Source organism: Dendroctonus ponderosae, unplaced genomic scaffold, assembly GCF_020466585.1.
Source record: "Dendroctonus ponderosae isolate FM_Combo_2020 unplaced genomic scaffold, Dpon_F_20191213v2 Dpon_F_20191213_3, whole genome shotgun sequence".
Classification (NCBI taxonomy): Eukaryota; Metazoa; Arthropoda; class Insecta; order Coleoptera; family Curculionidae; genus Dendroctonus; species Dendroctonus ponderosae.
This window is the reverse complement of record NW_026018508.1, coordinates 7904087-7917673: the sequence shown is the minus strand read 5'-3', so window position 1 is coordinate 7917673 and position 13587 is coordinate 7904087. Positions and strand designations below refer to the sequence as shown.

The 13587-nt window shown below is 33.3% G+C and overlaps 1 protein-coding gene across 1 annotated transcript; it reads right to left on the bottom strand.

Moving 5' to 3' along the window:
• Window positions 1–3647: 3647 nt before the first annotated feature.
• On the bottom strand, window positions 3648–10032 carry LOC125503806. Its single transcript, XM_048664716.1, has 6 exons — window positions 9970–10032; window positions 8650–8842; window positions 7226–7394; window positions 6770–6957; window positions 6353–6585; window positions 3648–3734 (listed from the first exon to the last, which is right to left on the bottom strand). Exons 1-6 carry the CDS (start codon window positions 10030–10032, stop codon window positions 3648–3650), a joined length of 933 nt encoding a protein of 310 aa, XP_048520673.1.
• Between the last annotated feature and the right edge of the window lie 3555 nt (window positions 10033–13587).

The window sequence follows — 13587 nt, the reverse complement described above, 5'->3', positions numbered from 1 at the left end:
TCCATCGCTGTTTCCACACATTTGCAATGGTGACATTACCCCAAATTTTTCTACATAAGATAGATTATGTTTTAATACGAGTACATGGTAGGAGAAAGAATTAAATAATCGGTAAAATGGCTGCTATTTGTTTTTCACATGCCAGACGAWKACGTGCAAATAAACATTTCAMWWTATWCTRTTATGAATCAAGTTAATTTATTAAAAATAATTTMATTTCAAAAATATTCATTAAATGTTYATTYTATGAACATTTAATGAATGTRTTATTTTACTACATGTTAGAAAGCATTCTTTTATGTTCATACATACTCAAAAGTTGTTCAAAATTTTCTATTWCTAACGCTGCGAGGGACGTCTAGTCGAATTCCTTATTAAGGTTTTCTGGATTTAGCTAAATTTTAGATTGCATCTCATTTCCGTCTTCAAAAAATGTATCAAAAAATATAATTTTTTTAGTTCATGAAATTGCATCGTATAAAAATCTGACCGTCGTTTTCTACCATACCGAAGAACGAAGAGTAAAAGAAATAGACTTTCGAGGCCATTCCTTAAAACTAATGGGTTTTTCGGGTTTTTAGGCCGTCGTTCGGTACAGCCGTACAGCATATCTCCTATAATATTTAATTGCACCCATAGCGAATGAACTGAGGACATGGGCCGGATGAACATTGAGGAAAGGACATTTGAACATCATCTTAAGCCTTGAATCCTTGAAAGACCTACAATCCTTTCGAACAAAATAAGTCCACATAGCTAGCCATATAATCTAAATATCAGTGGCACCAAAGTCAAGCTCATGATAATTGGCAAGAAGAAAGAAGAAAGAAACGGAAATCGTTATTATCAGATTTACAATACCACATGTATCCCGAACAACTTTGCAGAAAACTGGCAAAACGAATAATTTAGACAAAGTAGTAGCAGTCGTAGCTGAAGAAGGAAAATTAATAAATTTTTGTAAAAATTAAGTTACAATGAAGTAACAACAACAAAGGATTTTACGCCACTTTCTTACACTTCAATGGGACCAGTGTTTCAATCCTTAAATATCTCTATTTTGCAACCCAAATTTTGCAGGAGCAACATCAACTTTTAATGATCAAATTATATACATATCAGTTGGCAAGCATTGCAAATAATTCCCCATGGAACGCATTTTCACCATTTCCAAATACATTTCCATTAAAATTTTTACACCCATATTCACAAGAGGTAAATAATAAATACCTTCAGACAACCAGCCAATAATCAATACACACCGTTGTTTAAACAAATTCAGAATTATTCAAATACCAACCAAAATCAATCACAATTCAACTGCAATCAAGCAGCTTTGATGTCTAGACAAAATATTAGTTTTTCATTCGAAATCAACATCATGAAGCAGAACTTCGAGGTATCAGAAGAAAAGAGAAAGTTTGACGATCAAAAATGAATAATTATAATCCCCAATCAAACAATCGCGTTAAGCAAATAAATAGTAATTATTTGAAAACTTACCAAAATCCGAAGAACCAATTTAAAATATTTAAACAACCACAAATCGATTTGCAATTTTACTAAACTAAATATTTACCACTTCAGTTTGAGAAGATTCGGCTAACGGAAGTAAACTTTGAACACAATGAACACAAATAAATTCAAAATCCAATTAATCAATTCAAGCTGTATTCTTACAAAAATCTACTTTAAAGACTGTATTTGTACATTTGATATTACTTGGTTTCACCTGTAGAAAGCTAATAAAAAACATTTAATATTAGTTTTACTTGGAGAAAGCTAGAATAATCAAGAAAAGTTAATTTTCATAAGTGCTATACTCGCGAACTAATTATGTAAACTGTAAATATATGAATTACTTCGTTTCTAGAAAAGAACTATCCTTTGGTCAGAGGACTACATGTTTAGTTGCGTTGATAATAATATTAAAAAATTTCAGACCATAATAATTACTGTTCTGTGCAACAAGACTTAGTTACCAGAGATCACTCAATGCTTCCATAAATATATTTTTTTAATATTTTTTCGATTAAGGAAGTTTTCTCGCGCCTACTACGCGAATGCTACGTCCACATTTTAAATTTTGGTACGACACGAGCGCGTCGCCGTCGTGAGCGATTTCGTCGCTTGAGATCTGAACAGGGCATAACATTTTCTAAATCTCTGTAAATACAACAGAAATCCAACTGGTACTGTGAAAGTACATTATAAATAAAATGTTTGTATTAATAAAAAGCAACCGGCTTCTAAAGTTCATTAATAATAAATCGAAAAAGCAGTTATTTTGCTTGCAATTAATCCCCATGACCTACAAATAGTTAGTACAGTGCATGTTTTACTGTTCTTGAACATGCTTGATATCTGCTGATGCCTTATTTGGATTTAAGATTGGACTTACCCTACTTTAAAAATCTCTTCATAACCAGAAGTTCTTGACGCTGATGCATACGACTTCATCTAAATTAAACACATCATCATCCAAATTAAGCTGAAGCGCCACTCTTATACAATATTTATTTCCTTAATATATCATTAATCGAAACAGATACTCACTGACAGGAATCCGTCCAATTCTTGCAATGCACAGATGTCATAGTTGGTGAAATTTTGTATGAAATATCGATAGGAAATAACCACAGGTGCAAAAAAGGCAAAATTTCCTTCTTGTATTTTTTCCCATCCGTCAATTTTTTCGTAATAATTATTTGGATATATCTTCTTCAGATATAGTTTTCGAAGTACACCTGTTTTTGGAGCCTGTGCGACAAATTAATAAAAAGTAAAGTTGAATAAAGTGAAAAATCTCAAAAGGCATACCTGAAAATAATGTCTCATCCAAGTATCATTCAGGCCACCTACATCAAATCTACTATCTAAAAGTTCATTTAACGAATTTATATTCGCAGTAGATTTGAGCAGGACTAAAATACCAGCAGAGTAGGCCACGAACAAAAACATGAACAAGAAAAATAGAAGTAGGAGTAAACATCTTCCGGATAGTCTGAAAGACAGTATCGAAGTACCTAAGATAAAATGGAGGGCAATTAATTAAACCAGAACAGAGCGACTTTAATATGAATGGCCAGAAGAACATATTTACTACGCTCATTACAAAGTGGTGCTAAGTGCTATAAAACATCAGACACATGAGAACATAGGCAAAAAACAACAGCTAATACAAGTGAGAACAAACCAATTGAGCCAATATAAAAAACGAATTTAAAATTATCCCCCAAATCCCAGTAAGAAAGTGCAAGTCTGTTTCTGTAGCAGATCCTAGAGTATTCATTTTAAAGGTATGTTTATTCAGCAAACGAGGTAAATTAAACTAACTGAACTTCAAATTCAGCCCAGTGAACTCGATTCTAATTTGATTCCACTTTTTTTGGAAAACCGCATACTCCTTATAGTAGAAATCAGAAAATAGAAAACTTAACTAAAACTTAATTGATAGCCCCAAAACAAGAAAACTCAAAACTTGAAATTTCTACGTCGTATATATAAAACAACCATCCAACAACCCCGAGAACGTTCTTATATTCAAAATATACATGATTTTAATAATTTCCGAGATGTCAAGGTGGACGTGTACACTGTGTAATAAGTCGGAATAAAAAAGGATTGTAAGAATTTAGCAATTTTTTCTAACCTTGTTGTCCAACAGCTTCAAAGCAAAGCAGAACCATGGTACTGATATTTATGTCCTGCATTAACATGCCTTGCTCATTTTTCTGAAAACCAATATTCTATGAAATTATCGATTGGGGGATATTTGAAACATGAGCAGTAAGAAAAAAGAATAACAGTGCTAACTTTTCCAGCAAGATCTGATCTTTTAAATTCCAAAAAAAATTTGATCACGCGCAACATTGAAAAGTTACTTTGATTTATATCTTTGCAGTTCCGGCAAACTATCATATGAATAGCTCACGGAAAATTGGACAAATGTAGCCAATATTAAGTAATGTAGTAAGTAATGGTTTGAGAAAGTTATTGTTTTTTACTTTAAAGCATGACATAATTTGATTAAATTTATTATTATTTAATAATGCATTATTATTTGTTAATTAAATAATGGCTTTGTTCTAACGTATTCTAGTCATTACTGTTTTGAAACATATTTGATCAATGTTTCTTTTGATAAACATTGAGGTTCAACAAGAATTCTTTATTAATTGGAAAACTTAACAAGTTTTATACAGACGAAACGCGAAAAGCTCCATATTTATGTGTTTAAAAAATATATTTTACTCTTTTCTTTAGTGTTGGTTATGAAGTTAGGGTTTGTAAAAACTGATCTTCGCTTTTTTCGCCACTATTTGCTCATTTTTAGCTGCAGATCGTTTCTAAGAAAGTTTATTTCTTCCTCTCCTTCAGGACTTTGCGGAAATGAGTTAGGCAAGTTTCGTTGGACAACTCCGATGCATGACCAGTTGCAACTTTTTCGGGGTGATTTTTTATCCACGAACTCTATAACTATCTCCCACCTTCCCAGGGTCTCCTTTATATATCTTGTAGATATAACCTCCTCCATCTCTCGTTCCTCTTTAAAACTGAGCTCTTTCTATTCTTGGGCGAGTTCGTTCACATTCTGTCATCGACCTCCAGACCCATGGATTTTCCCAGAAAAACAATCTCCTCTACCAGTGACACTTCCGGTTCCAATCCGTGTAGTGTGCGATTCCTCATATCTCAAATCTTCCTCTTTTCTCGCAAAATGTCTCAAAGCGACTCGTATCTCAAAACACTCGTATATCGAGGTACCACTGTATTAGTATTTTTCGTCTACTTGAAGACTTGCTTTATCATCAAACTAGCTTGTCCTGCGAGTATGCATATTTTTTTCTGGAATTTGTTTTTGGTGCACTGCCCAAAACTGTCAATATTTGAAAAATATCTTTCGACTATGACTGCAAACCAAAATTAACAGCTTTGACGCCAACTGAGATGTCAGTAGTTCCATTTTCAGTCATTGTTTTCACTCTAAAAATGTACGAAGCATCGCGTAACTGAGGTGTAGCTGCATTGCAACTTTTCTTTGCTGCATCGGCATTAAAGTTATAAATCTTGCCTAGTAATTATTTGCCTCGTTATAAGCCAAGTCGTAAAAATGTCTAATAATATTTGATCGGTTTTCCTAATTTACGTCGGGAAACACTTTAAACGTTTAGTGCAATCCTCACCAGTTTTGTGACTTCCTTATTTCATTAGCCACTTACTTCCTATTTCGTAGTTGTTTCTATTTGCATAATTTAAAAAGGCGAAAATTAATTCCATTAAACTCAATCGTAAAAAGGAGACTCAAAGCTGTACTGGGTAGAGTCGTACTCTATACAGCCTGCCTCTCCAGTTTGTCTCTCGAGACATGTGGACATCTCGCTTTTCTCCACTGCAAATAGTCATTTTGGATTTTTTTTTTCATGTAGATAAATTTTCACATAAAGGAAGTGGTATGATGTTGCTTGTTTTTTTCCATTTTTGTAGCCATTATAAAAGCACTCTTATAATAACCGATACATTGTCGAGTTTATCTGATGAATAATAAAAAAGTGTCCGTTCACCTTTTTTCCATAAACTCTCTTTATGTAATATGCGATTCCGAAAATATAATAAAACTCTTCATTTTAGTGAATTGCCTCTACCACTTGAAATAGCATTAGTAAACAATAATACTGAACAACATGGAAAAATGTTGTTTATAAACCACTATGCGAATAAAAATATTACATATTGCGAGTTCTTATTGACATTCGCCAAACAAAAGCGAGTTTAAAAGGCACTATTGGCATGGATATTTGTTGTCTTGCTCTCTGAGCGATATTTCTTCACTTTGCAATTTCAAGAAACTGCAATTTTAATCAGATTTAACAGCTGCAATGATGTGAAAACCGGTCACACGGGCCAAACTAAAATTTTCGGCTTTAAAGCTAAAATCAGAGTAGATCAAAATAAATTTGAAACAAGGCCAGTTTGCTGAGGCTGCAATGCAGACTTGAAAAGGAAAGACACCCAGTTCTTGATGTTACTGCTTTTTTGCTGATCGCCTACAGATTTGACGACAAAATGCAAACACTATAAGAACTATCTCATGTTGGTGAAACATGAAAATGCACATTGTAAAATTATGTTCTCGTTTGCCATGTTTAGAATATTGTAGGATTCTTAAGTGACTTGAGATTTATTGCCCCGTCAACTATTTTTGGTTTAATTGATCGTCACATCATATCAATATCTAATTCATGTTCTAAATCATGTTTTTCTTCCAGATATTTATATATTCTAGTTATATATACATATAATAAAACTAATAAATGTATTTTAGAAAATAACAAAAAAAATTAATACATACCTCTTTGCTCGTAGATGTATTAGACTCGAGTTTTAAAGCTAGGTAAATAGCAGCAACAAATAATACTACCATTGCAAAAGATGCTTTCCAAACTGATCTTGAAAGCGTCAAAATATAAATATTCTTCACGGAGCTAAGAGAAGGTTTCTTCAAGAAAAATTTTAAGCCCCAAAAGTCAACGGGAGATAAAGGTTTCAATAAATCCAGTCGTGGCCCCGATACATACAAACCAGCTAAAAATTACCAATCAATATATTGTTAGTGCAATTTTTATCACCCAATTTAAAGGAGGAACAATTCACTCCTTTCCAACGCTCTAAGTTCATCAGCCAATCAACAATTAGACTGTCGAATCACGAAACATAATTATTAATGTTTTCAGTTGGTCATAACAATATAGCTTATATCTCTACTTACAGCTTATATCGATCTTTTTCCTGTATAAATCACCGACCAATCCATCAACGATAAGCTTTCCAGTTGATTTGTTAATGCCACCGTGGCCGTGGTAATTGTAGATGTTAATCTCTATTGTGGCGTTGAGGGCTTGGAATAGACTATAGAAAATTGGCATTTCCTGTTGAAAATAGAATTCTGGTGTTTCCCTAAAAGGCATTCAGTTTGAAGTAAATCCGAAAGATCTGTGCAAACTCTTACAATTATTTTGCCGTGAATCTTCTAATTTAATAAGTCAACACCACTAGAATATTTCTTTTCCTAATTAAGTTGCCAAACTATACATATACTAAATTAGTCAACAATAAAAATTGGAAGATTACTTTATAATGTCATATGTATATAATATCCATTACAAAATGTTTGCCGATATCAATTTTATTAAACCTTCATAATTGTTTTGGCTGTTTGACTTACAGAATGTCGTCGAAATTAGTATTTAGAACACTTCGGTCTTTAAAAATTACTGTTCCATATTTTATTGGGTGCTTTCTAAAGTTTCTTCTTCTGCTACTAATTGGAAGTTGTGGCTCCATTAATAACTTAAGGCCGTATTCCTCAGTCCATACTCCATAATTCTCTATCACTAGAGGTTGATGAACAGATAAATAATTGAAGGAAATATTAAATCATTTTTACAAGTAAACTTTAGTAAAGTACAAGTAAAGTGTTTTTCGAGCTTTGTTATTTTTGTGTGCTAAGATTGACATTCTTCAAAGAACGATTTCATATCCTTGCGACTGCTGCTAATGTGGTGTTAATCAAAATTTGTCCCATTCTATTTAGCGTAGGCTGGAATTTTCCAAATATATAGAATATAGAGCAGAAAGATGGTGATTCAAGAAAATACCTAGTAATGTTGATCAGTTCGTCTTCCGACAACGAGAATAGGAAAATGTTTGAATAAGAAAATGTATGACATTTGCACAATGCTGGGGAGTTTTCTATATAAACAGTTTGTTTATGAGTATTCTGCTGAAGAATTGGTGATTTGAACACGTAGAATTTCAGGATATGTTGAGACTCGAGCGCAAAGAAATCAGTACTATAACAATGGTAAATCGTTTTCAGGTTTACAAATACTAGAATTAATAAGGTGCTCGTTTTTCGACAAAAGGCTTCCTTTAACATAAAACTTTTTGATGGTTGAACATGCAGGCTGTCGGTTAACAACATACGAAAAATACAGGTAAAGAAAATAAAGGTTGACAAAAGCTTGAGACGACGAAGCTGGACGTCCTCAAATATTTGCAAATCTGCAACAATCGATCAAAACTGATTTGCGAACTAGATTTTTGCGGGCTATATTCATGTATATTTCAGTAAGCCCCACAAAAGCGAAAATTACGGTTTAATCCAATAATAGTGGGCCTCAAAACGGTAATGACGGACCTCACTTAGACAGACAAATAAGACAGTTTTTCTCTTCCCTGAATTTATTCAAAGACTCCGAGGAACAAGGGAAGTACGAGATGGCTGCAAAATTAAATGCTGCATATCTAACAATTATTATATTATTTTCCTTCCTGGGCTCCAGTCAAAGTGTGAAACAAAAATTTGTATATCGTTATTTCATAACGTTTCGGCGAGACAACAGCGCCATCATCATATTTAAAATTCCTACAAAATCATAATTGGTAAACATTACATTCGTTTAGATCATTGCTGTCTTGAGACCTTAAATTTGTTTGAATTTGCAACGAAAATTACTAAAAAATGGACATACAGGCATTTTCTGTTTAATTCGATTGCACAATAAAATATTTATGTTTTGAATATTCGAGTCATCTGAAGAATTAGAATATTAGCATCAACAACGTGTTGTGTAGCATCATAATTACCTGGATCACTTTCGTTTCTGATTTTATAAATAAAGAACAAAGATATCTGTTCATCTCCAAATAAAGCAAGTAGTACTTCACTCATAGGTAGGATTTCATAGTTCTGCAGTGCCTCCAGGAAAAACTCATATTCCTTATAGAATAATAATATTAAATGACGATACGGAGATCTGAACATTAGGTTTTCGTTAATCTGTAATTTAATAGTTCCTATGTATTTTCAAATATGTTTGTACGTTATACAGGTGGTATTGTTCATATAAAAAAATTTTTGTTAATATCCCCTTAACGCAAGAGCGGCTGCAGCTTTCAAGTCAAGGGGGGACCATGTAGTAGTAAGTTTAATCAATTATATTTAATTTTCTTCTCACAAAACGAGTTATGACATTATTCATTTCAATCAGCATGATTTTGTGAATGTGGATAATCGTGATCGAATGTTCGACGAATTCGATACACAGGGCCTTCAGCTCATCATTCATTTGTATTTAGTGTAGTGTGTCCCGTTATTTCTGCATAAAATATGTTGACCGTTGAATAAATGTTTTTTTTTAATCTATGATACATAAATTACGACCAAACAATGTGACTGAAAGATAATATTTCATCAGGCTGTAAAAAATGATGGAGTATTCTGGAAGGTTCCCAGCCTTCTTATGTTCAAACAATTGGCACCCTGAGGAAGGCGACATAAATTGCCGAAAGCTAGGTAGCTAAAAAAGCTTCTTTTTCTTTACCACTGCCCAGAGAGAACTCCCAAGAGAATTAACCATCTTGCAACTACCTAAAGAAGGTCGACTGGGCGTAACGCATAGCGGAAAGTAAACGAATAAATATACAATAGATCAACTCGACGAACAAAAAATGTCTTCAAGAATGTATTTGCTTTCTGCAATGTTTGGTTTAAATGATTAGCTTTTCCATTGTTAATAAATGAACGTAGTTAACGAGCGACAAATGTTTTAATGTGAGTTCCAGCTGCAATCGTTCTAATTCAATAAAATAGTGAAAATAAAGTTACTTGTAATCCAGCAACTTTATTTAGGGAGATAATCTAATCTTACAATATACAGTTTGCTACGATAATTAGTTAAAAAAGTGTTGGGGACAGAATTTATGACCATTTCTACCGAGTATCGATATTACCGATACTACCGAGCGTACCGATATCACTATGCATGTAGGAGGAAATTCTGTTAGCAAAAGATTTATGTGATGTTTTCTAAACTTGGTGTTGACAAAAACGATTTTTTTATTGCGTATTGCTAAAAAGTTGTCTTCATTAGGTTCAAATTATTTATAATTAACTTATTTACTCACCTCTTCTAAATAATCAAAAATGTTGCAGTCCGTGCCATCGGAAACTAGCCAGGTTCGCTTCATATGTTTCAGAATTTTCACAGAATTGGTAAAGCTCACGCTCCTTCGTGGGTCAATTTCAAATGTGTTCTTTCCAAGATCATAACGTTGTCCTAAATAATATTTCTAAGCAAAATGGATGGATGTAATTTTTATCCTTACTTCTAGTCAAGCATCCGTAAAAGTTGAAAGTTGCGTGGATGTAATGATTCAGAAAATTCATTAAAAAGCCGGTTTTTACGACTGACACATTTTTAAAAGCATTGCATTCCTGCTCACTCAATAATAGCAATATATAAAGCAAACATTTAAGCAAATTCATTTTATGAATGCTGACATGTACACTTTACAATTCGCGGCAGTATACTCTTGTATAAACACTGTTTTTGCTATTTATCTACTTTCCCATGTATAATTTGGATAAGCATTACCTGTCTCCATCGTCAGTAGATGTCAGCTAACTGAAAATTAACTGCTAATACAGCACAAGTTTAAAGTTTGAATATTTAACTGAATCAGAAATGTGCAAATGTCAACTCGGATCAAGCTGGATGGTGATTCCAGTAATTTTCAGGCATTTTTTCCGGAATTTTATCAAATCAGCCACATTGTGTTTGAATATTTATAGGGCAACTTCTAATTGACAATAATAATGTAAGTACATTGAACGAAGGAATGTTGTGAGTTTTTCAGTTACTGATTATTATGTGTACCACAGTTTCCCATTTTTAAGACTTAAGATAGTAACACTGGGGTAGAATTGGTAACCAAATTTTGCTTGGATTACTACTTACTGGATAGACTACCTATCACTGAAAGCGTCAAGATTTTAATTTTAATTCCACACCAGTTCGAATGATAATTGTTGTACTATCAAATATTGATAAAATTGGAAAATAGTTTTCACGTAATGGTTGTCTTTAATTATTCTAAATTTTCTACATTGTTCAATATGCAATTATTTTAATATAATTGACCTGGACTAATTTTTTTACAGTTTTGTACCGATAGTAATTAGGAATATCTTGAAATAACGACCAGAGTAAAAGAATCATCGCTTTGAAGAATTTTAAAGTTCTTTCAGTTGCTTCATTTTCAGGTCGTTCCAGTTTTATCAAGGTTTCTATTAAGCAATTCTTTCTACTATAAAATCGCATTATTTTTTTGTTTTACTTAAAATACTGACAATCTTCAAGTATTTTCTGAGAAAAATTATAAGATACTTTTTATTGGAACACTCGTCTCCTTAACCGCTTCGCAAAAATTTTTGGAAAACTTTTTGCAGCTTCGAGTTATGTACGTGATTATTTCACTCATCCATAGCAACGCCATAGGGCAAAAAAGGTATTAATAAACGGTAATTCGATAATTTTCAAAAAAACTTACAGCGATAATTTCACGTCATCATGGAATCATAAAAAATATCACTGTCGACTGTTTTATTTAAAGTGATTGATGTCAAATATATTCTGAAATTTAATTTTTAATATTTAATTCGAGAAATAATCTCACTAAATACCACTCGAGCTTTAAAATTAACCATATAATTTTTCACTCTGGCATGTTGTCCTTCGGACTCGTGAAATTATGGAAAACATGCAATCGTGAAAAATTATCGGTAATTTCAAAGCACTCGTGGTATTACCCCTAATAATTATTTCTGGGTTTTTTCCAAAAATATTTCCCCGAACTGAAAAAGCGAAAGTTTATTGGAAAGACTTATTGGGAAAACTGTTAGATACCGCGGTCTCTTGACTTTTGGGTCAATATTTCTAAACAGACAAAAACCTCGTTTTTTCTAACGTTATACTGTAAAATACGGGCAAACTGACTCGTTCATGCAAAAAAATTAAGATATCGATTTTACAAGAAAACTCATCGACTGTCTTTGGACTCAGTTCTGTTGCAGGGAAAATCTACATGACTTCTTTTAGTTGTTTGAACAAAGTAGTAAAACGTTACTCCGGAAAAACGTTGACGACGTTTTTTTTAGTCCAGAGTGAAAATGTGAAAATTCCAGTCTCGGGTCTCGAAAAGTTTTAACAAATGAATTATAACTCATTAACCGATGGGTTATAACTCGGTAACTCAGAGAGCGGTAACAACTCAATAGCGCCAATCAACACTGTGTTACCCAGGCGTACTCGTACAGTCGAGACTGGTACTGGAATCACGTCTTATCGACGTGGTCATTACTTGATATAAGGTTGCATGTTTAAAAATTTCCCGTGAGTTTGATTTAAAAAAATTGGGATTCTAAAATATTGAAAGTAATAGGCCTGACCTCTATAACACGATCTGAACGTATTAATTTTCGTAAACTTCTAGTTTCACCTGTTTTCCAAAAGCGTTTTTTGCAAATCTTTGAAATGTTCAATAGTCAGGTACCAAAAAACGCCCGTGAGTAGCTTTGGCAAATAAATACGTTTCAACATTTATGTATAATGAAATAAACCGACGGCCAAAACAAGCAACTGGATGTATTGGAAACCTCGAGTATAGTGAATGAATTCATAAAATAATGGAATAATTGAATAAAATATTAGTTTTAAAACTCGTTCGCTGAGTGTTTTGCGAAAACTTATAAAGAATTATCAGAGCTTCATATCACATTTGGAATTACGTGCAGCTCAAGACTAGTAGACAGTAGTACTTATTAAATTGGGAATGTCAGGTTTTTATTATGGCAATATCAGTTGCAGGCGCTGAAGTTCCGGCTGGGATACCTGCGATGTAATAAATTCCGCTCCGGCGAGACCGATTGAAAGCTCAGGCTATAGAGACGCGACGCCTTCTGCATACCGGAAAACGCCACTGAAGCCTTGCATATAGATCGAGATTTCATGTTCTGGAATCCATGCGGAGCGTTAATTTGCTTCAAATTTATGTGCTAAGGTTACAGGTAATCTACGACTTTGACCTCAGCGACACCATTAGGAATTGTTTATACCCAGCGATAATGAATTTAGTTGGTTTGGCAACTTCGCTATAGTTTCGTATCGAGGAAATTTACTGAGGTGCAGTCAGCAATATAAATAGTCGAATTGGAAAGGGACAAAATTAATTTGATGGGCTTTACACGAGAGCGCATAAACAAATATTAGTAATCTAGTGCAAATACAGATGTGAGTGTCTTCCGAAGATAGTGTAGCTAGAGTGGACGGTAATTTGCCAAATTCCAAGTGGACTTCTTATCCTTAACTGTGCAGCAAATCGATCTATCGCCAACACGAAATAAAGTTATCTTAGCGTTTGAATTTGCAGAGAGCGGCAATGTTAATTGAAAGCAGCCTTTGAAATACAGTCAAAGCTCCAATAAACGGACGGTCCACACGGTTATACAAAAATATCCGGTTATGGGAGGTGTTTTAATTATCCCTAGAGTTCTAATATGAATTGATTATCCTGTAATAGCATATGTACAATTTACAACTTTAAATGAAAACACGTGAAATATAGGTCTACATCAATGAGCTTTTTACTAGATTGATATGAATTTCCGTCAGCATGTAATAATATTTGCAAAAGGATAAAAACAAAAAGCAAAAGTGGATGACACAAGAGATCCTCGACATGATG